A 21,959-nucleotide genomic window follows, 5' to 3' on the forward strand; every position below is an offset into this window, starting at 1 on the left:
AATAAAAAAACCATGGTTTGGGGTTTCGTTCAGTATAGGGGCATGCTAGAGATCTGCAGAATGAATGGCAACATCAACAGCCATAGCCATCAAAACATTTGTGCTGCTCATTGCATTACAAACCACAGGAGAGGGCAAATTCTTCAGCAGGATAGTGCTCCTTCTAATACTTCAGCCTCCACATCAAAGTTCCTGAAAACAAAGAAGGTTTAGGTGCTCCAGAATTGGCCAGCCCTGTCACCAGATATGAAAATATTAAGCATGTCTGGGGAAAGATGAAGGAGCAGGCACTGATTATTATATAATGTATATATATAAGCACTAATTCCCACCATTAACTACTGGCTTATTACCTATTTATTATTAGGATGTTGGGTGCTTATTTGTACTTATAAAATAGAATATTATTCTTCATCCCTAATACTACCCAATACCTAAACCCAACTTCCACCTACTATTAATAAGCATCTAATTAATGTTTATTGAGCTAAATATCTTAGTTAATGGTGCATTAATACAAGAATTGGACCATAAAATAAAGTGCAACCCACCACTGTATAAATCTTGTGGATTGACAGGAGGGAGATCAATTCCCTTTGTACCAGGGCAGATGCTGTTTCCTTCAGCCACTCACTGTTGATGTGCTGGCAGATGATTGTTGACTCACAAAGTGACCTTTATTCTGCACCTTCACTGGCAGCGTTGCGCCCTCAGAGAAACAGTGTTTTTAGAGCTCACTCCTCAGGGAATCATCCACATTTAGAACACTCTCTCTCTGTGTCATATGTGCACACATTCACTGGCCAGTGATCGGAGGCTGACAGCAGATCGAGTATGTGAGCTGATGTCCATGTTTTTGAGTGGCTGCAACCTCTGTTTGTCCTTGCCAGCCATCTGTTCAGGCATGTTGTGAAAAACAGCTTCAGCACATGACAGAACTGACACACGATTTTGACCTCAAAAATTGATGGAATTTTTCATCAGATGTCACGCTGAAGAGTGTTTAATGGCAACTGGGGTTTCCAAAGCTTGTATTGGTTTGTTTCATCACTATGAAATGTATGATTAATTTAATGCAATCTCAGAATAATTTATAACTTTTCGATTTAGTGGATAATTGTTATTAATTTGTATGATTTCATTCATACATTTTATGTACAATTTACTTTTCCAGCAATGAAGGTAGAGTTAAGAGTCCTTTTAAAAATCATTATAGTTTACATGAGTTAGCTGTAAAATAGCTACATTTCCTTTTAAGATTAAGCTGGATTATTCATGTATAAATGATGTTGATTGCAGTAAATAGAGCAGGTATTCAAATTGTTCATACATATTTATTTATGTTATTGGTTTTATAAAATGGGTAGTGTATAATAAAATATTTTATATTTTTTATATATAAATGAAGTAATTATTTTAAAAATTGTTTGAAATAATATATATATTTTTAGGGGTTTATCTGGAGTTTTTTATTAAAGACTTTTAACAAATGCTTATGACATTGATATACATTCAGGTTAATATAAAATACACATTCAAAAGTGACAGTAAAAATAATAATTGCACTTAAAATTGAGGTCTAATTCAAACCTGAAAAACACTCCTGTTTTTCCCGCGAGTCTTTCAGACCCATCAGTGAGAGCATTTCAGACCCATCTCCCGCCACCCTCCCGTTTTGTTATTTCTCTCGGAAACACCCTCCACCCTTATAAGTACTTATAAGGGCATAAGTACAATCCATTTCTCCCAATATTGCAGGTATTTGTCTGTTTGTAGTTTTAAAGAAAAACTCAGCCTCTCCATATTTTGAACATTAATATCCAACCATTGTAATTTTATAGAGAGTTTGAGTTGTAGCCACTTTCGAGTTACAGTTTTCTTAAAAGTTGCTAGAAGTATTTTTAATAAATACTTGTCATTTACCATTTAGTTGACTGCAATATTTCCCAGGTAAAATGTTGTAAAAGAAAAGTCTATTCCATCACCAAACATGTTTCTTATTGCTTGCATTACATCCTCCCAGTGTGACTGAATGACTTTGCAACTCCAAAATATTTAAAAATGATTGGCTAAGTCTTCCCCACATTTGCTACAGCACTCTCCTCTATCTTTCTCTCATGCTTGCATGCATGTTAACTTGAGGGTTATAAGGTATCTGGTATGCAAAAACTTGTTCGTTTTAAATCAGTCCCATATCAAAATGTGTTCTCCCATGAAGCAAATACTAATTTTGCAATAAATCAAAAATGCCCTACTGTAATATTGTAAATAGTACTGGTAAAACAGCTTTTACTCTGAAATCTCACTCCTGGATGTGTAAATAAAAAATGTAAACATGTAAATTTAGGATGATTTAAATGGCAGGTTTGTGAAAGTAAACTCTTGTGTTCTGTGTTTACAGCTGCAGAGGAAGAGGCATATTGGAAATGACATTGTGGCCATCGTGTTTCAAGAGGAAAACACTCCATTTGTGCCAGACATGATTGCCTCCAACTTCTTGCATGCATATGTAGTGGTGCAGGTGGAGAATGCCTGCTCTGATGATGTCCTCTACAAGGTTGATCATCACAGCATTACTGCAATGTAGCGCTTCTGTTCTGTGACACTTCTCTGTGAGTCAGTAAATGAGACACCTATTTGTCAATCTGTAGGTTTCAGTAACAGCGAGAGATGACGTTCCCTTCTTTGGACCACCTCTTCCCAATCCAGCCGTTTTTAAGAAAGTGAGTCAAACTGTTATTGCAATTTTCAACAATTGTTTTCTGTTTTTACATTTTTTTTTAAATGTTATTTATTTCTCGCACGGTGAAGCTGAATTTTCAGCACTGTTACTCCTGTAGTCAGAACACTGACTTGATGCTCCTGAATTATTTACTTTTATTATTAACATTTGTTCTGCTTAATAATTTGTGCAATTCATAGTACATATATCATGTATTAAGAAATTATTGATTTGATTTGAAATGTGAGAAAATGTCTTGAGGGTTACTTTTGATCCGTGTAATGCATCTCTGCTGAATAAAAATAAGATTTTTAAAAAACTTTTAAATGCATATACTGAAAGCACTCAAAAATGTTCATCTCTATCTAACTCTTCTCTCATTTGTCCTCTCTCTCTTCTTTCTACCCCTTCTAGGGTCCAGAGTTCCATGAATTCTTGCTTTCTAAGCTGATCAATGCTGAATATGCGTGTTACAAAGCTGAAAAATTTGCCAAATTAGAGGTGAGTGACTAATATTTTAAAAAAGTGCTCATATAAACGATACTATCATAGCAGAATAGCAGATACACCACATGGCACTTACAAATTTTTGCCATATCCTGGACTTTTTTATTATTATTATTTATGAATCATTTGGAATGTATAGATTTACTTCAGTTGCTGAATTATCCTGCACCATTTGATATATTTCTATTTATAATATGCTGTTTCTGTGACTGTCTGTGTCACATCAATCAATTATTAACCTGCACAGTGAACCCCTTACTTACATTCTTTAATAATTGCATAATTTGTTAGAACTTTGTATAGACCCTTAGTAAAATGCACCAAACAGTATAAAGAAAACGTAATGCATCATTATGTGCTGTATTATAGGCCTAATCCGTTATTAAATATTAAAACATAATTCATTATACATATAATATTACATTATAGTATTAACCTTAGCAGATATGTTGAGCATATACAGTCCTAATTAATTGTTAAATATTAAAACAGAATTCTTGCCTACAGTATGTTTATATGCTCAATATGTCTACTCAGAGATTAAAAATGGTGTTAATCGACCTTTTATTTATTTATTTTTTATTATGTTCAGTTTTATTGTTTTAAATCGAACCAAGGACATGCCAGACTTAGGCTGTATCTGAAATCGCCTACTACTCAATAGGTACTGTATTTGAATTTAAACGTACTACTCGGCTGTTAGAAAAGTATCCATTCTATACAGTAAGAATGTCAACAGTAGCTGTGTCTTATTTCAGAGGCTGCATCCTTCGAAGGATGCAGACTTTAAAGGTGAGTCCTTCGAAGTCCACACAGGCTGAGTCGAGCGCTTTGAAATGAGACGATGTAGCCGACAGATCTCGTCACCTGGCAACCGTAACAGCTGCTGTTAATAATCACTAATAAAATTTGTCATGACTTTTTTTCAAAGTGGTTTTAAAACTTATTTTAAGCGATCTGAAGGAAAAACAAGGTTTAGAAAAGCTGGAAATATATTTCCTTTGATCCAAAGTAAGACATGTCATACTCTTTTTTTTTTTTTTTGTTATATCCAAGTAAAATAAACTTAATTCATACATTTAATCCGGAGTTTTCTTTTAAAAATGTCCTGCCTTTATCAGCACGCAATGAATCCTGGGATGTTCGAGGCTGCGAAGAATCTACCGGTTATGTGCTTCATTACTTGGGAAATGAAGGACACATTTGGAGGCTGCGTTTGAAGGAGCCTTCAATTTTTTTTTAAATGAAACACCGTTTGTCGCGATGAAATGCACACTTTGAATGCATCCCTCGGAGGATGCAGCCTCTGAAATAAGACACAGCTAGTATGAATGGAACTCGGATGTACTACATCCTCCATTTTGTCATCATCACATGACCTACCTAGTTTAGTTGCCTTGCTTTACTCCCATTTATGAATCATCTCACAGTGCATCATGGGAAAACATAGCATCCATCCGAGTAGGTCATCTGGGTACTTCTCACATACTGTTTTTTGAGTTCTATGAATTTGGACATACTCGGCTTGCATAATGTTTTAGCCAACTGTATAGTATGGAAGTATGTGATTTCAGATTCAGCGTTAGTATCAAACAAAAAAAAATTAAATAAAAAATTTGATGTTGATTTTAATTGAAGCTCTTAGTGTTTTACGTGGTTAAAGATGGCCCCTTGGCCTCCATGATCTAGCCTCTCCATATGCACCAGACACTTTCTTATAAACACTCCATGTTCCTAGCAAAACATTGTACAATACTGAATGTGCTTCACACAGGTGAGTGAGCTGGACCTGTAGGAACACTCTTTTGTCTCTATATGTGCCAGACATTTTCCTTCTATTAAAAACTGCAAAAACAATTTATACTAATGGCATTTACATTGCATATTGCCGATCTCTTGTGATTTGATGTGCATATTTTATCCCCATTTGTAATTAAAGCATCTGCAAAATGAATACATTTACAGACAATATCATATAAATCTAGCCATTACTTTATAAAACATCATATCTGATTTGTTTTATAATAATCAAACACCTATAGTTTATTTATGCATTTGTTGTCAGGAGCGCACCCGGTCTGCCTTGCTGGAGACGCTGTATGAGGAGCTGCACATCAACAGTCAGGCCATGATGGGACTGGGAGGAGAAGAGGACAAACTGGAAAATGGAGGAGGAGGAGGAGGAGGAGGCTTCTTTGAGTCCTTTAAGGTAAACCATATGGACACAGGGCTCTGAGCCTCTGTGAAGACAGGACAGGGATGTTTGGGATGCATTACTCTGGCTTCTGTGTGTGAATGGTGGATGTGGTGGTGCATTCTGGTTCTGTTGCTGAAACGCTGGCACTCGTGAATCTTTTAATCATGTCTTTTTTGATTTCGCTGCTGTTGTGATTTATGAACGTAGCTTGTTGTTCTCTCTTGGGTTTTAGATGGTGGCGTCTTTATGACTCCAGCTGCCAACCATGTTACCTAAATTAAATTACTTATTACCGTAATTAGCGCTAATTAGTCTTATTAGCACATTGTCAAGCATAGATGCACTCTTGAGAATTCCAAAAGTATTTTGCTTCCTAAAATTAATGAGTACTACATGATTAATCATAGTTGACATATTGTACAGAAATATTTCCTTGAGATATGCAGCACTAATGAGTGTGTTGCAGTGTTGTATTCGATATACAGGGCTAAGCATAATTGAGTACACCCCTTTTTGAAAATGAATATTTGTATCCATTTCTCAGTGAATATGGGCAATGTATTTTGGTGCATTTAAACAAAACAGATTTATTGAACATATATATATATATATATATATATATATATATATATATATATATATATATATATATATATATATATATATATTCTAAACATTGTTTTTAACAAGGCAAATTGTTGAATAACAGGTCTTTTTTTTCTCTAGAAAATCTGAAAAAAATCTCATATGTCTAATAATACAAAAAAATTATAAATAATTTAATTAAATACAGAAATGTATGTTAAATAAAAAAACTGTTTTTATTTCAGCCAAATTAAAACACTTCAACTATATTTCAGAAATATTTGCACCTTTAGTAAAAAATTTAATAAATTAATTAATTCAAAGGATGACTAAAATTTCATCTTTACTGTTCACACTTTTGATCTTTCATATTTAAAGCAATTAAACACATTTTTTTCAGATATTATAGGCGAAAACTTAGAACTGTTATCTTGGCAAAAAAGGTTGCCAGAGTTATTGGATAAAAGGGTGTAAACATTTGTGGCCAATATAGAGTTGAAGTCAGAATTATTAGCCCCCCTTTGATTTTTATTTTATTTCCCAAATGATGTTTAACAGAGCAATGAATTTTCTGTTCATTTCAATTTTCTGTTCATCAATTTTCTGGAGTATGTCTGATAATATTTTTTTTACTCTGAAGAAAGTCATATTTGTTTTAATTCAGCTGGAATAAAAGCAGTTTTTAATTTATTTAAAACCATATTAAGGTCAAAATTATTAGCTCTTTTAAGCTATATTTCATTCTCAATAGTCTACAGAACAAACCATCGTTATACAATAACTTGCCTAATTTCCCTAACCTGCCTAGTTAACCTAATTAACCTAGTTAAGCCTGTAAATGTTACTTTAAGCTGTATAGAAGTGTCTTGAAAATATATATAGTCTAATATTATGTATTATCATCATGGCAAAGATAAAATAAATCAGTTATTAGGAATGAAAATTAAAACTATTATGTTTAGAAACGCTTGAAGAAATCTTCTCTCTGTTAAACAGAAATTGGGGAAAAAGTAAACAGGGGGGCTAATAATTCTGACTTCAGCTGTATATTTTATAACAACATTTATTCATTCATTCATTCTATAATGTGATTTCCCCTTAATTTCATTTGGTTTCATTTCTATGAAAGGTTAGAATATTTTTTAATGAAAGATCAAAAGGGCAACACGGTGGCACAGTGGGTAGTGTTGTCGCCTCACAGCAAGAAGGTTGCTGGTTCAAGCCTCGGCTGAGTCAGTTAGCATTTCTGTGTGGAGTTTGCATGTTCTCACCGTGTTGGCGTGGGTCTCCTCCAGGTGCTTCGGTTTCCCCCACTGTCCAAAGACATACGGTATAGGTGAATTGGGTAAGCTACAAATTTGTCCAAAGTGTATGTATGGATGTTTCCCAGTGATGGGTTGCAGCTGAAAAGGGCATCCGCTGCGTAAAATATATGCTGGATAAGTTGTCGGTTCATCACACTGTGGCTACCCCAGATTAATAAAGGGACTAAGCAAAAAAAAAAAAGAATGAATGAATGAAAGAAAGATCAAAAGGCCCAACAATATTATACAATATTTATTTATTTATTCATTTATTTGAATTAAAAAACACTGCATTGATGTTATAAAAATACAAAAACAATGTAATAAAAATTTTACTAAAATACACTGTTATGTACTTAAACATAATTTTGTATTTTACAGGGAAATATTTATGTACAATAAAATTAAACCAACACAGCTACACACACACACACACACACACACACACACACACACACACACACACACACACACACACACACACACACACACACACACAGCTATATTTAATCACAAACATACAGCTGTCTGTTTGTATGCCAAAAAAATCTGAAATGTATTTTCCGGCATGTAATTCATCATAGACAAGCTGTTTGTATGTGTTTGGCAGCCTTTCTCATAACTGAATGTGTTCAGTGTGTTCACGCATTGATTGTGGTCATCCAGACATAAAAATTGATCAGCCTTCTCATAAATCATTTTCATTATCTCTCCTTTTCACTTATTATGTTTGTTTCCGCAACTTCCCCAATCACTAACTGACACAGATTTCTTCAGCATCTGTCTATTGCCAAGCTCATTAGCATGGAGGACACTCTCTGGCTCATCTGTGGATGTGACTGACATTCTGGGAGTTTTCCCTTGAAATTGTTCAGCACTTTAGTGGGTGATGTTTAATCAATATCCATTAACACTCTCAGGCAGTTCTGCCCTCTAATGGTGGCTAGCTTTAATAGCACTCAGCCAATCTTTCAATAGCTGTGTCTGAAACCGCTCAATTTTTCACTCATTCACTAATAACTACAGTATGTATAGTGTATTTTAGTTGAATGGACTACATTAGGAGAGGGAAGGAAAATGTATGAGTGAATTTGTAAGTAGTGTAAGGCAGAGAGCAGTCTGACACAATTCAATTTCACCTTGAACAATACACCTGCCATCCTGTGAATTATAAAAAATTATCCTTTTTGGCTTTATGAATTGAATGTCACTGTTCATTTATCACATTTGTTGTATTAATTGATAACAAAGAGAGCAAAAACACAGGCTAGTCATTTTTATTATTTCTTTTTTAGCTGTAGTTTAAAATAAACACTCTATTTCAAATGGATTTGTTTGAATGTTTTTGTTCATATTAGTATTTTTATTATTATTATTATTATTATTATTATTATTATTATTATTATTAAAATATAAACCCTCCTGTGTAACCCTCTTTATAACCCACTTTTTTAAGTGCTGTTTAACAACATAAGGACATTTCTCTGTGTGAAAAGAGAAAAAAAAATCTTTCTCCATATAAAATATTTTATAGGAAATCCTCTAAAAATGTCCTTACTTTGTTATCGCCTTATAATTAAAAAATAAAATTTATTTAAATTAAAATTAAAAACAACTAAACTTTCACTGAACATGGCTTATAATTTTAATAATAATATGTACACAGTATGGAACAGGAAGATAGATAGATAGATAGATAGATAGATAGATAGATAGATAGATAGATAGATAGATAGATAGATAGATAGATAGATGGATAGATGGATGGATGGATGGATGGATGGATGGATGGATGGATGGATGGATGGATGGATGGATGGATGGATGGATGGATGGATGGATGGATGGTTAGAAAGATGTTTGATTTACGTTTGATTTTGGAAAATAACACTTCAGTGATGCTAAATTAAATTTCAACCACGTTCATTGAGGACCACCAGCACTGCATGTTTTGGATGCCTCTTTTGCCTTTCACACCAATTACAGGTCTTTCAGTCTCTGCTAATGAACTGATGATCTGAATTAGGTGTGTTTTGTTAAAGGTGCAGTATGTAAAATTGGACCCAATGATTTAACTAGGTATTGCGCACCTGGTTCAAAACACACACAAGCGCAGGTTGCCAGATTGACGGCATCAACAGAAGCCTGACTATCATTGTGTTATAAATGAAAGCAGCGGCACGCAACAGAAGGAATATTTTCCATATTAAAAAAAAGTTTTTGTTCTAACCAACACCTAAAATGTATATTTTAGAAACAACTTCTATTTCTTGCAGCTAAACAACAGAAAACTTACAAAGATCACCTCAGGTACACCTCATGGGCTTTATTTAGTGTTAAATGCTAATAATGTGATTTTGAATGACATTTTACAAGACATGTATTGCCATATACTGAAAGCAGCAGCACATGGTTTACCTCAGATCTTGACAATAAAATGTATCACTGCAAATCTCCTCATGTAGCGTGTTGTTAGGACACGGAGTTACAATGTAACCTGCTCACCTAATGCTTATGTTTGTAATATTTATATTATTTGCTAATTAATAATCTCATGTAGATCTCTGAATCTGTGTCTTGTTTCGGAGTCTGCTACTGTCCACGGATGGTTGCATTTCAGTCATGGACGCATGCTTTGAGAGCTTTTGTGACTGAATAAATGAAATATGTGGTCTCCCATGAAGGTAACGCAGGGTGCTGAACTGGCAATGGGCAGGTTAAATGACCAAAACAAAGACATTCGTTCCGGCACGTAACGCACATTTTCAAAGCAGAATATCTGATTGTAGCATTGCTTTTCAGATAAGCAAGAATGTTCACTTGACATGTTTTTTAAACATCTGCAAACATATTATGGTATTTTTATGCTTTAGAAGAGTCAAAAACTTACATACAGCACCTTTAAGGAGACATGAAAAAAATGTCCAGAGCTGGTGATCCTCCTGGAATGTGGTTAAGAAACACTGCTGTAAAGCACTACAAAATGGCAAACACTTGATAAAATGCAGTATTTAGTAAATAGAGCTCGGTTTGGGACACAGCTATAGACTTCCTGCTAACTTCATATCGCCTGTCCTCCCTCTGGTCACATGCTTTATTTATTTTTTTATGGACAAAACCTCGCCAGTGGTTCGCTCAGGATGGTTAAAGCAGCCTGAGACACTCTGGATTATCCCGCTCCACTGACCCGGCGCCGCTCACTGTGTCTCCTCCTCATCTCTCCCTGTGCTGTAGCGGGTGATCCGCAGCAGGAGCCAGTCATTGGACACCATGGGCCTCAATATCAGGAAGTACACAGTCTCCAATAGTCACAGCGGCAGTTTCGCCCACAACAACAACAACCTCCACTCACCAGAGACCCCCAAACCCCCTGGGATAGTAAGTAACCCCCCCCATATTGGCTTCCCAATGAGCCAAACTATGCTAGTCCCCTCACTACCCTCCACTTTGGGATCAAACCCGGTCCTGGTTACACGTACTTCACTAACTCCTGACTACACTGAAAGCACAGATTCGCAGAGCAGACAGAATAAATAAACACAACAAAAACAAAAAAATTAAGGATTAATCAACCAATTTATAATTTCTGTCATGTTCAAGTCCCTTAACATTTTCCCCCTCATTCCCATCATGCTTTCTGCCTTTCTTTTCTGCAGCTCAGTCTGTATTCGCTCACTGGAAACTGGAATGTTTCATGAAAGAGTCCCTTGAATGCGCTTGAGCAACAGCCTGGGTTAAAAGGGTCAATGACATTACACTTCTGTTATTATTATTTATATTATTATCATCATCTTCTTCTTCTTCTTTTTCTTGTTATTATTATTATTATTATTATTATTATTATTATTATTATAAGTAGTAGTATTAATATTATTGGTAACACTTTTAAAAAATTGGTTCATTAGTTCATGTTCATTCATTCATTCTTTTTCTTTTTGCTTTAGTCCCTTTATTAATCAGGGGATGCCACAGCGGAATGAAACGCCAACTTATCTGAGGCTCGAACCAGCGACCTTCTTGATGTGAGGCGATAGTGCTACCCACTGCGCCACCATGCAGCCCTTGGTTAATGTTAGTTAATGCATTTATTAACATCAACAAACAATTTGTAATAAATTTATTACAGTATTTATTGAACTTTGTAAACCTTATCTTACTTTTGTTAACTCACTGTGCATGAACTACTTTTAACAAGCACAACTTTGGATGTTTTAAAGGGCCATAAAGCCCCCCTTTTTCAGTTCAAGTCTACCTCAGAATTTCTTCAAAAATACTCTGAGATGGACATGGAGCTCTGTGAGCAAAGGGAGGAGTGGCCGTGGCCAGCAGAGCAGGGGGGAAAAAGGGGAGTGAACAACTGATGTCAGTTAGCTCACAAAGTGTGGGGAAACACATGATTTTATAGTTTACGAAGTTAAAATGCAAAGAAATAAACAGTCAGTAATTTAATGCCGTTACATTTGTTATTCCAAATTTCATATACACATTAAAACAATTTGTTATATCATTATAAATATAATCGTGTTTATATAAACACTATAAATGAGAAGGACTTCTCTCCTCCTCAATCCCCGGTTCTGAATGCAGATGCAGTGAATAGCAGTGCAGCAGGTCTCTTGACCTGTCTATTGTGACCTGTCTAAACACATGGCGAACAGAAATAGGCAATGTGTCTGAATGGTAACAAACTCAACTGATAAAAGACAAAGTCCGCCATTCTTGTACAGCTTTCTTGTCAAAAATAATTGCTGCAAACCAGCTTTGCCGTATTGTCCTTGACAGTATTGCAAGGAAAAACATGCAACAAACTCTGTGAATCATGGAAACAAACATAGGAACTGTGGCGTGCACGGATGCAGTCTCACCCAGTTATTGGGTCTCACAGCTTGGGAGGTCTGCCTTGCCTTCGGAAAGCACATGCTCTCTTGAATAATTAAGAAGGGTCTTCTCATAGGAAAAGAAAACACAGACGTGTCATAAATCAACTAGCAGATTCACGTTACGTCACCGATTTTGATCCCACCCCAAAAATTATTTTAAACCTGGAAGATGAAATTAGCTGACAAAAGCTCAAAATTATCCAGTTTTCCCCACAATTAAAGCTGACATGTGCTAACGTTGTTTTAACTGATGCTTAACACACACAAATCTGTTAAAATTTCAAAAAAAGTTCTTCAGGGTGCCTTTAATAATGCATTAGTAAATGTTGAACTATGATTAATAAATGCTTTACAAGATTATTCATATTTAGTTAATAACGTTAACTAATGGACCTTTATTCTAAAGTATCACCTTATTATTATTATAAAACAGATGATGTTGAGCTAAATAATGTGCAATGTGTAAAACGAAATAATTATATGTTATTAATTAAACACTATATTATATTATTATTAATTTATTAAATTTGAGTGCAAAAAACAGTAACTTTCTAGAAAAAGGTTTTTGTTTTGTACTCAAATTGAATACAATTCAAATATTGCTAGTCACCTGCTGAATTCAATACTGTCTAGAACAGTCTAGCAGAAAGGCAAACAATTGTAATTAATGTCAAATGTTTTTCAAATCCTTCATAAACACAACAAAATAATGATTTCTCTTGACATATATATCTATTTAACTTGGCATGACTTGACATTTGAATTTCCTACATATTGTGAACTCATTTTCTATATAAATACTGTATGTCATTGACCCAGTAGCATGTCATATAAATGTGAACTTTCCCTTGATGAGACTGTTATTTATTACACCCCTCCATCATCACAGGAGATGTGTGTGCGATTTGTGAAGAGGTCTTCTGAGGGGTGCATGATATCAAACAGTCTTGACTTTGTTGCATGTTGCTTGTGAGGAATGAAATACTGTCAGAGAGTCTACAAGAGGTCATACAGTATGAGGTGCTGTGTTCTTATTTTCCTTCCAGTGTCTCTGAGGAATGAATATAATCTGATCTTTGAAGTAGGATAAGGCAACCTGCCAGAGCTGTTAGGATGAAGGCAGTTGTGAATGTTTTAACCTTACCACATCCCCACAGAATCAGACCCAAATCAGGACAGCTGGGAGAGTTTTATGTATCTTAGTATATGTGTGTGTGTGCTGTGTGTTGAATGGATTTTGCTGTGCTAATAGTTTAATGCAGGTGCACTGTGGGTAAGTACAGTGTCCGCCACTAATATTAGCACTCTTAGAAAATATGAGTAAAAGAGACTGCAAAAAAATGTCTTCAATGCTTAACCCATTGAACTTTTTCTTATAGCATATATACTTTTACTGTACACAAAATATACATTGTATAATAATAATAATAATAATAATAATAATTATTATTATTATTATTATTATTATTATTATTATTATTATTTCTTTTATGAATTCATATGGCCAAAAAGTCTCTCGAACAGTTAGGGTTGTTAATTTTGGTTATTGACAGCTAATGCTTGTCAACCAATAATTAACAATTAACTAAAAAAATCATTTAATATGAAAATTAAATAAAAATTCCACCAGAATAAAATTTCATATGTATCATAAATAATATAAATAGGCCTAAACATAGTTGTAAACCATTGTTGGATCAAATATGGATGGGCAAACCTAACTATTGGGTTTAAAAGTGTCATTTAAATTTAATTAAAATTAAAATCCAACGTTGGGTCAAACGTGGACAAACCCAATGTGGGGGTAATTTTTTAAAATAAATTTTAAATTTACAATTACAACTCAGCTTTTTTGTACATAAAATATGTTTCAGTTGTCTTAAAGGGCACCTCTTTTATCTCTTTTTCAAGATTTAAGACAAGTCTTTTGTGTCTCCAGAATGTGTCTGTTAAGTTTCACCTCAAAACACCCCTCAGATTATTAATTATACCTTTCAGAACATTGGAAGTTTCTTCTCTAAACACTCTGTAGCTGTTTTTGTTGCCTGTGCCTTTAATTTTGGTTCTCCCCGCCCACCGCTCCCATGTTCCTGACAGACTGTGCCTCAACCTCCACCTCTGCTGCTTCAGATAAACAGCACAGTGACAGACATGAAGGAAGCAGATCTCACGTAACGTTTGTGAGAAATCTTACAGTAAGAAATTTCCCAATGATTATTTGATCACACACAATGTTGTTACAAAGTTCACACACACTCAACAGATACGCACTCACACAAAGCACAAGCGTTTAACTTTGCTCTGTTTTTGCACGGCAAATGTGACAGGATACACGCTAATATACATTACTCTGCTGTATGGATATCTGCTATGTTAATGTACAAAGTAAACCTAATTTATTGAAGCATCTTCTTTTATAATTTTACTGACATGCAGCTGTGGTGATAAAGATGGTAAAATAACCGTAATTCATTACAAACATGCACTGTTTTGGAAACGTTTTGAACTTTTAAAACTCATTCTTGATCACATTTGATGATGATTGATGATCACAGAGAGCTGAACAGATCTTTTAATCCCAGTTGCTTTGCGCTCCTCCTGTTTTGTTGATTTGATTATATGTGTTACTATGGAGACATGTTAATATGTGTCTGTCAATCAATTCTTTAGGCGGGGAAAATTGCACTCCTATCTCACGTTGCGGTGGGCCTCAAAATGGGAGGGATTTGTATCCTATTTTAAGAGACTTATTGTCTTTATATCACCCCAATATGACTGTAAACATACTATACCTACACACAGTTTTGTCCAAACAGCTTACAAAAGATGATTTTCATCATAAAGTAGGTGCCCTTTAAACAAATCATACTTTAATAAAAACATTTTTGTGTATTTTAAACTTTTTTGCTATTAAGGACAAAATCCTTCATTGTGCCAGTTTGACTAAATATAGCCTATATTGTTCATAACAGATTCATTCTTTCATTTTCTTTTCTGCTTAGTCCCTTTATTACTCTGGGATCCCCACAGAGGAATGAACCACCAACTTATCAAGCATATGTTTTACGTAAGGGATGCACTTCCAGCGGGCGAAGCTATGGCGCAGTAGGTAGTGCTGTTGCCTCACAGCAAGAAGGTCGCTGAGTCGCTGGTTCTATCCTCGGCTCAGTTGGCATTTCTGTGTGGAGTTTGCATGTTCCCTAAGTTTGCGTGGGTTTCCTCCGGGTGCTCCGGTTTCCCCCACAGTCCAAAGACATGCAGTACAGGTGAATTGTGTTGGCTAAATTGTCTGTAGTATATGAGTATGTGTGAATGTGTGAGTGTTTGTGGATGTTTTCCAGAGATGGGTTGTGGCTGGAAGGGCATCCGCTGCATAAAAACGTGCTGGATAAGTTGGCAGTTCATTCCGCTGTGGCGACTCCAGATTAATAAAGGGCTAAGGACTAAGCTGACAAGAAAATGAATGAATGAATGAATGAATGAATGAATGAATGAATGAATGAATGAATGAATGAATGCACTTCCAGCTGCAACCCATCACTAAGAAATAAAGTTTTTAATAAAGTTAATATTTTGAGCAAAAGACCAAATGAGTAAACAATGAAGACATTATCTCCACAGACTTGTTAACTTATATTGACCAAAGGTGCCGATATTAGTGATGAACACAATATATACTTGTATGTATAAATACTGCATCCTCAGGTCATGCAGCTCTTGCCCTGGGGACCATCACACATTCACAGCCATGCGAAATCATGCCAGAACTCATGTGAGCCTGGTGAACTCCCACTTTCCCCACAGCAACAGACTTACTGAGCCGTGTCTCTGTCACAGTTAATGTTTCTGTTATTTATAGCACTTTATCATATGCCATGTCAGTCAAATGGACGTTCTGACCTTCACGCAGGTTATTCAGTGGAGAATAAAGACCAAAATGTTATTTCTGCTACCGGGACTTAGAAAGTGTGCAGATGATTCATCGCTCGGTGGTGTCAGTGTCATTTGGGAGGCAAAATAGGAGATATTTCATGTTAGATGGTAGATCTTAACTGGTTTCACTTCAGGACACATTATATAAGGTGTCAAATGGCAATGCAACACAAACATATCTAAGATAAGCAAATAAATAAAACATTTTTTTTTTAACACAAACTGCAAAACAATCAGTTGATAATAAAAAGCTAAATTAAAATGGACTCTTTTTAAAATCATTTTAAATATCTATTTTTTTTATTTTAAATTTCCATTTCTATTTGATATTAGTACATCTTTATTTTACTGTAGATTTTATTTTTATTAAAGTTTGTGTATTATTAAAGTCACCTTTAAAAAATAACTATAAAACTGAAGTGCATCAACATACTGTACAAATATAAGTAATAGTGTATCAGTGATGTATAATTAAATGGACTAGGGATGCTCAAAATAACCAAGCAAACGTTAACTGAAAGGTTGCGTTTTTAACCGAGTAATGGTATCAGTTAAACGTTTAAAATATATAATTTCATATATTTTTAAAGTATGGCTGCATTAGAGGCCGATCAATGTGAACATTGAGAGGGGTATCTTATGAATAATTTACTAACCGCTGCGAGTGTTTTGCACAATTGATTCCTGAGAGAGGAAATAAAAGCATACAAACTTTAGGGTAAAATCAGAAACTCAAAACATAATTTTTAATGGCTTTATTAAAATGTTGACAGAGGCTTGTGATATAAGAATTAAAGTGGAGCATTAATTAAATGCATGGGTCTATTTTCCTTGGAGCGTTCGATTTAAGGTAGCCTGATATTTTTATTTGACTGTAGGTGTTAAGATGTTCTGTTGTTATGTTTTGTTGTTAATACGTTTGCATGTTAAAATAAATCAGTATTTAAAATGCAATATTTAATGTGTCACACAATATAGACACATAAATTCTTTTTTTCTTAAATAATAATTTTATATTAATCTGACCAGTTAACCATGCGGTTGTCGGTTGGCAAAATTAACCGAAATGAGCATCCCTAAAATGGACATATTGGTATTTTGTACATTTGTATATTTTTTTGTAGTTTTATTATTAGTTTTATTATATTTTTATTTGATTCATTATTTTTTTTTTGATTATCTGAAACTCCTTAATGAATTTAAAAAATCCCAAATTAATACATTTAAATAGATTTTTTTTTCTTCAATAATTTATTTATTGATTATCGGAGTATAAGGATTCACACACACACACACACAAACACACACACACAAAAAACTGTTTGGTAAAGTCAAGGTTTTAAAATCCCCTTAATTTTCTGCTACACCGTTTCTATGGTGTGTGTGTGTGTGTTGTTGTTTTTTTACGATAAAATGTTTTTTATTTAGATTTTTTTTATTAGTACAATCATATCTCTAGCAGAAAAAATATTCAAAGATGCCATTTTAAATCGTAAAGAAATCTGTGTTTTTGAAACAAATGATGACAACAGAAGTCGTAAGTAATTTATTTGAATTATTTAGCCTGACATGTTTACTGCTTTAAAATATAAAAAAAATATTTCTCAAAATGAAATATATTGTGTTCAACGGGGAAAAAAATTAAACATTTTTACCCAGACATTTAAAAAGCAAAAAATTTGTTGCAGTAATCACAATACTATGAAACCGTGATATTTTTATCCAAGGTTATCATACCATCAGAATCTTATACTGGCTCATGTCTACATCTCCTAAATGTTCATGTAACACCCTGATGCATATGAATTTCCTGTGTCTGATTAACCTGTCAAATGTTGTTAACCTGACTAACTGTTAAATGCTGTTGAAGTGTCCCGTTGTCTTCTGGCGATGTGCTGTTGTATATGCTCCTCCTTCAGCTTTTCTTGTCCCTCACAGCTCGCCATACCTGCTGTGGTTCCTCTGGCCTGTTTCTCCACCTGTTGGCTACTCGATCTGTGGTGTTTTGTTGTTGTTGTTTTTTTCTTTCTGTTTGTGCTTTGATGACTGTTTGTAAAACGCATAACCTGCTGCATGGACTCATGACTTCTCTGGTTTTCTCTCTCTTTCTCTGTTGGGCTCTGTGCAGTCATTGCTTGTCCCAGGCAAAAGTCCCAGTAAATATGGACGGCGTGGCAGTGCCATAGGAATAGGAACCATAGAAGAGGTTCATGTATAACTCTCTCACTCCTCTCTCATCTGCATTACTTGTTTCTCACTGCATGAGCTGCACATCACTTATACAATATACAATAGCCATTAAATTAACTAACGGCCCTTTAACTCTACTCACTATAATTCAAAACATTAATATTATAAATCATTGGATTATGAAATGTCATAGTTAACAAAGATTGCAGATTTAGTTCAATAAAAATTAAAACAAGGCTGTTAATGATAAATGGGCTTCTGTTTTAATTGGTTTTATTATTATTACTATTATTATTATTGTTGTTGTTGTTGTATTAGAGTTTGTACACTGTAAATTGTTTGAAAATACAGAGATTTATAGCAGTGTGTGAAAAAATATATTTCTAATCTGAACAGCCTTTTACAGGCGTAATTGTTTTTAATTCAATATTATCATAGACCTTCTGTTTGCCTGTCATTTTAATCAATGACATCTTTTTAATTTGTATATTTGTAAGTACTTTTAAAACAATTGTGTTATTAAATAATACATAACTCAGTTAAAATACTTAGGTTAAAAATACCCCAACAAATAACCCAACTGTAGCACCTTCCCAACTATGGTATATTTTAACAAAATGCATTGGGTTATTTTGATTAAATATATATTTTTTCCATTCTGGTATTACTATTGCTACTATTACTAGTAGTACTATTAATTTTATAAGTATGGCTGTGTAAATACATAACATAAGGTTTTCAAAACTATTGAAAATGCTTTATTAAGTTCTAGACACTTAAGTGTTTTTATTGGTTTAATATAGATCGACTAGGAAGTGTGAGTTTGTATCATCAATTTATAGTGCTGGTGTACGGATTAAAAACACATGACATGGAGAGGTAATTTGATTTAAAAAAAACAACATTATTGCGTTAGAGCTTAAATAAATTCTATAGGGCAAAAACAACACATTACGTACGCACTTTAATACAGCTGTTCTGTGTCAGTTAAATCAGTTCTAAATCAGACTGTTGAAACTCAAAAATTTTAACTGGTTGAATTATTAAATAAATGACCCAATAAAGGATAACAATAACCCAACAAAGCACCAACTAATTTAACTTAATTATTGGGTTAAATAAATAACTATATTAAATTAAATATAAGAATTTAATAAATATTTATTAGAGATTATACTTAATAAGTAAGATTAGTGAGATTATTAAGATTTAAGTGATGCAAAGTTGATCTGGACAATCTCTCATTAATTGAGATTTACTATCATGTCAGATAACCAATAAATAATAAAAAATATATATAATATATAAAATAAATTTTGTGTTTTTGTAAGGGTAAATATTTTTAAACTAATGAACATAGTATTTTTAATCAATATTAGTATGTTAAAGATTTTAACTGAGCTTAACATAGCAGCAAAGTTAAATGTAAAAGTAGAGGAAATGAGTATTCAGAATATAACTTCTAAAAGCAGTTATTAATAATATATTACAAAAAAAATAATCAAATGAAATCAGCATTTTTATTAGCTAAAAGTGAATTTACATTGTCAAAATTAAATTATGAATGCATGTTTTCCCTTCTTTTACATCATAAAAAGCTGAATGATAATAATAATAATAACAATAATTAACACAATAATATAATTTTAACAATGTAAATTTAATGCTTGGTGAATCACAAAGGTAACATCCATTTTCACATAATTGTGTTATTGTCTACACTCTCAGAAATAAAGGTACTGAGAGCTGTCATTGGGGTGGTATCTTTTCAAAAGGAACACATTTGTACTGAAAGGGTCCATATTGGTGTAAAAGTGAATTTACACTGTCAAAAATAATGGTACAAGAGCTGTTGCTGGGGTGGTACCTTTTCAAAAGTAACTAAAGGGTCCTTATTAATATCTCAAGTGTCCTCTTGGAATTTTTAGCTACTACTATATATCTTTGGGGCACCAATATGGACCGTTTAAGTACAAATGTGTTCCTTTTGAAAAGGTACCACCCCAGTGACAGCTCTCATACTGCACTTTTATTTCTGAGACTGTCGACAATAACACAATTATATGAAAATGGATGTTGTGATTTACCAAGCATTACATTTACAGTGTTAAAATGGTATTATTGTGTCTATTATTATTATTATTGTTTAATTTAATTATGAACAATTTAAATGTGTGTTTATGAAATGTAAAAGAAGGGGAAACATGCATTCATAATTGAATTTTGACCAATATGGATCATTAACAATATACTCTTAAAAAATATATTAAATAAATTAAATACTACAGATAACCCAAAAGGAACCGTGCATCCCTCATTTTAAGTTACCCCATACCATATTATCCAGTCATAACCCAATCACGCTACATCTCTACTGTAAGCCACTGAAAGTAAGCATTTTGTCAGTCAGTATATTGCATATTTATTTGGCTTACATAATTTTTTTTAATGCATAATATTATGGGTTATATTTACATTCAAGCCCTTATGTGCATCTATATTCAGTATTTCAGTGTTTATTGTTTACCAATTTCATCATAGCTCCCCTCCAGCATAACTTCCTGCATTAAATGTATTCACCCCGCTCTGTTTTTTTAATGTCCTATGTCACTTCTTGTCATGTACTATGTATTTCTATCCCCTCGTCTGATAATTGTACACTCTTAGCAAGCTAAAAGCGTAGAAACACAAAAGAAAAAAAAACTCAACAGAGTCTTTCCGAAGCCTTTGAAGCCGTTTTAGATAAAAGCCTTTTTTGAAGGCCTTTCATTTGAAGTCATAAAGCAGTGGTTGTAAAAGTCCCAGCGCTGAGCCTTGAAGAGAACAAAGTGTCCCCGGCGAGAGCACAGCCGGTCCGTGAAGCTCAGGAGATCCCGCGTCCATCTTTCATCTCTCTCTGTTCAGGCCCAAACCCTCAAACACACACTTCACATTCACCCTGACAGTCAAGTTACGAAACAACGTCTTTTGTTCTCCAAAACACTGGAGTGCAGCACAGATAGAAGAAATAACAGACTATGATTGCGAGTGCGGTAATATAGACCTGACCTATACAGGGTTTCTCTTTCGAGACCTCACAGTGACCCTCACAGTATCCATAAGTTTGTATCCTGAGCTCACTGACCTTCTTTTTTCCTCCTGCAGTCTTTGATTATTCCCGGAAAAAGCCCAACCAGGAAAAAGTCAGGACCTTTCAGTTCTCGGCGTAGCAGTGCTATCGGCATTGAGAACATCCAGGAGGTCCAGGAGAAGAGGTAAGAGGAGGAGGAAACTCAGGGGATGCAAATGCACTAAAATTCCACTGTCACTTAAGATCTAGATCAATGGTCTCAAACGCAATTCCTGTAGGACCACAGCTCTGCAGATTTTAGCTCCAACCACCTGCAGCTGACACCTGCTTAATAGTCTCTAGTCTTGAACACCTTGATTAGTTGGATCAGCTGTGTTTGGTTAAAGTTGGAGTAAAACTGTACAGAGCTGCGGCCCTCCAGGAATCGAATTTAAAACCCATAATCTAGAACAGGGATGCCCAAACTTGGTCCTGGAGGGCTGGTTTCCTGCAAAGTTTAGTTCCAGTTACAACCAAACACACCAGGGCTAGCCAATCAAGCTCTTGCTAGGCTTTGTAGATTCACCCTTGC

General features: G+C 34.3%; 1 protein-coding gene across 1 annotated transcript in view; it reads left to right on the forward strand.

Annotated features, from left to right (window-relative positions):
- rap1gapa (RAP1 GTPase activating protein a) overlaps positions 1–21,959 on the forward strand; it is a gene marked incomplete at its 5' end in the record, with an annotated part of 113,943 nt that overhangs the window by 80,446 nt on the left and 11,538 nt on the right. The window contains 7 exon segments of the mRNA NM_001123053.1: positions 2,402–2,557; positions 2,652–2,723; positions 3,137–3,223; positions 5,295–5,438; positions 10,550–10,693; positions 18,257–18,334; positions 21,463–21,572. Of these exon segments, the coding sequence (NP_001116525.1) occupies positions 2,402–2,557; positions 2,652–2,723; positions 3,137–3,223; positions 5,295–5,438; positions 10,550–10,693; positions 18,257–18,334; positions 21,463–21,572 (791 nt within the window).

The sequence above is a fragment of the Danio rerio genome, chromosome 23 (genome assembly GCF_049306965.1).
Source record: "Danio rerio strain Tuebingen ecotype United States chromosome 23, GRCz12tu, whole genome shotgun sequence".
Classification (NCBI taxonomy): Eukaryota; Metazoa; Chordata; class Actinopteri; order Cypriniformes; family Danionidae; genus Danio; species Danio rerio.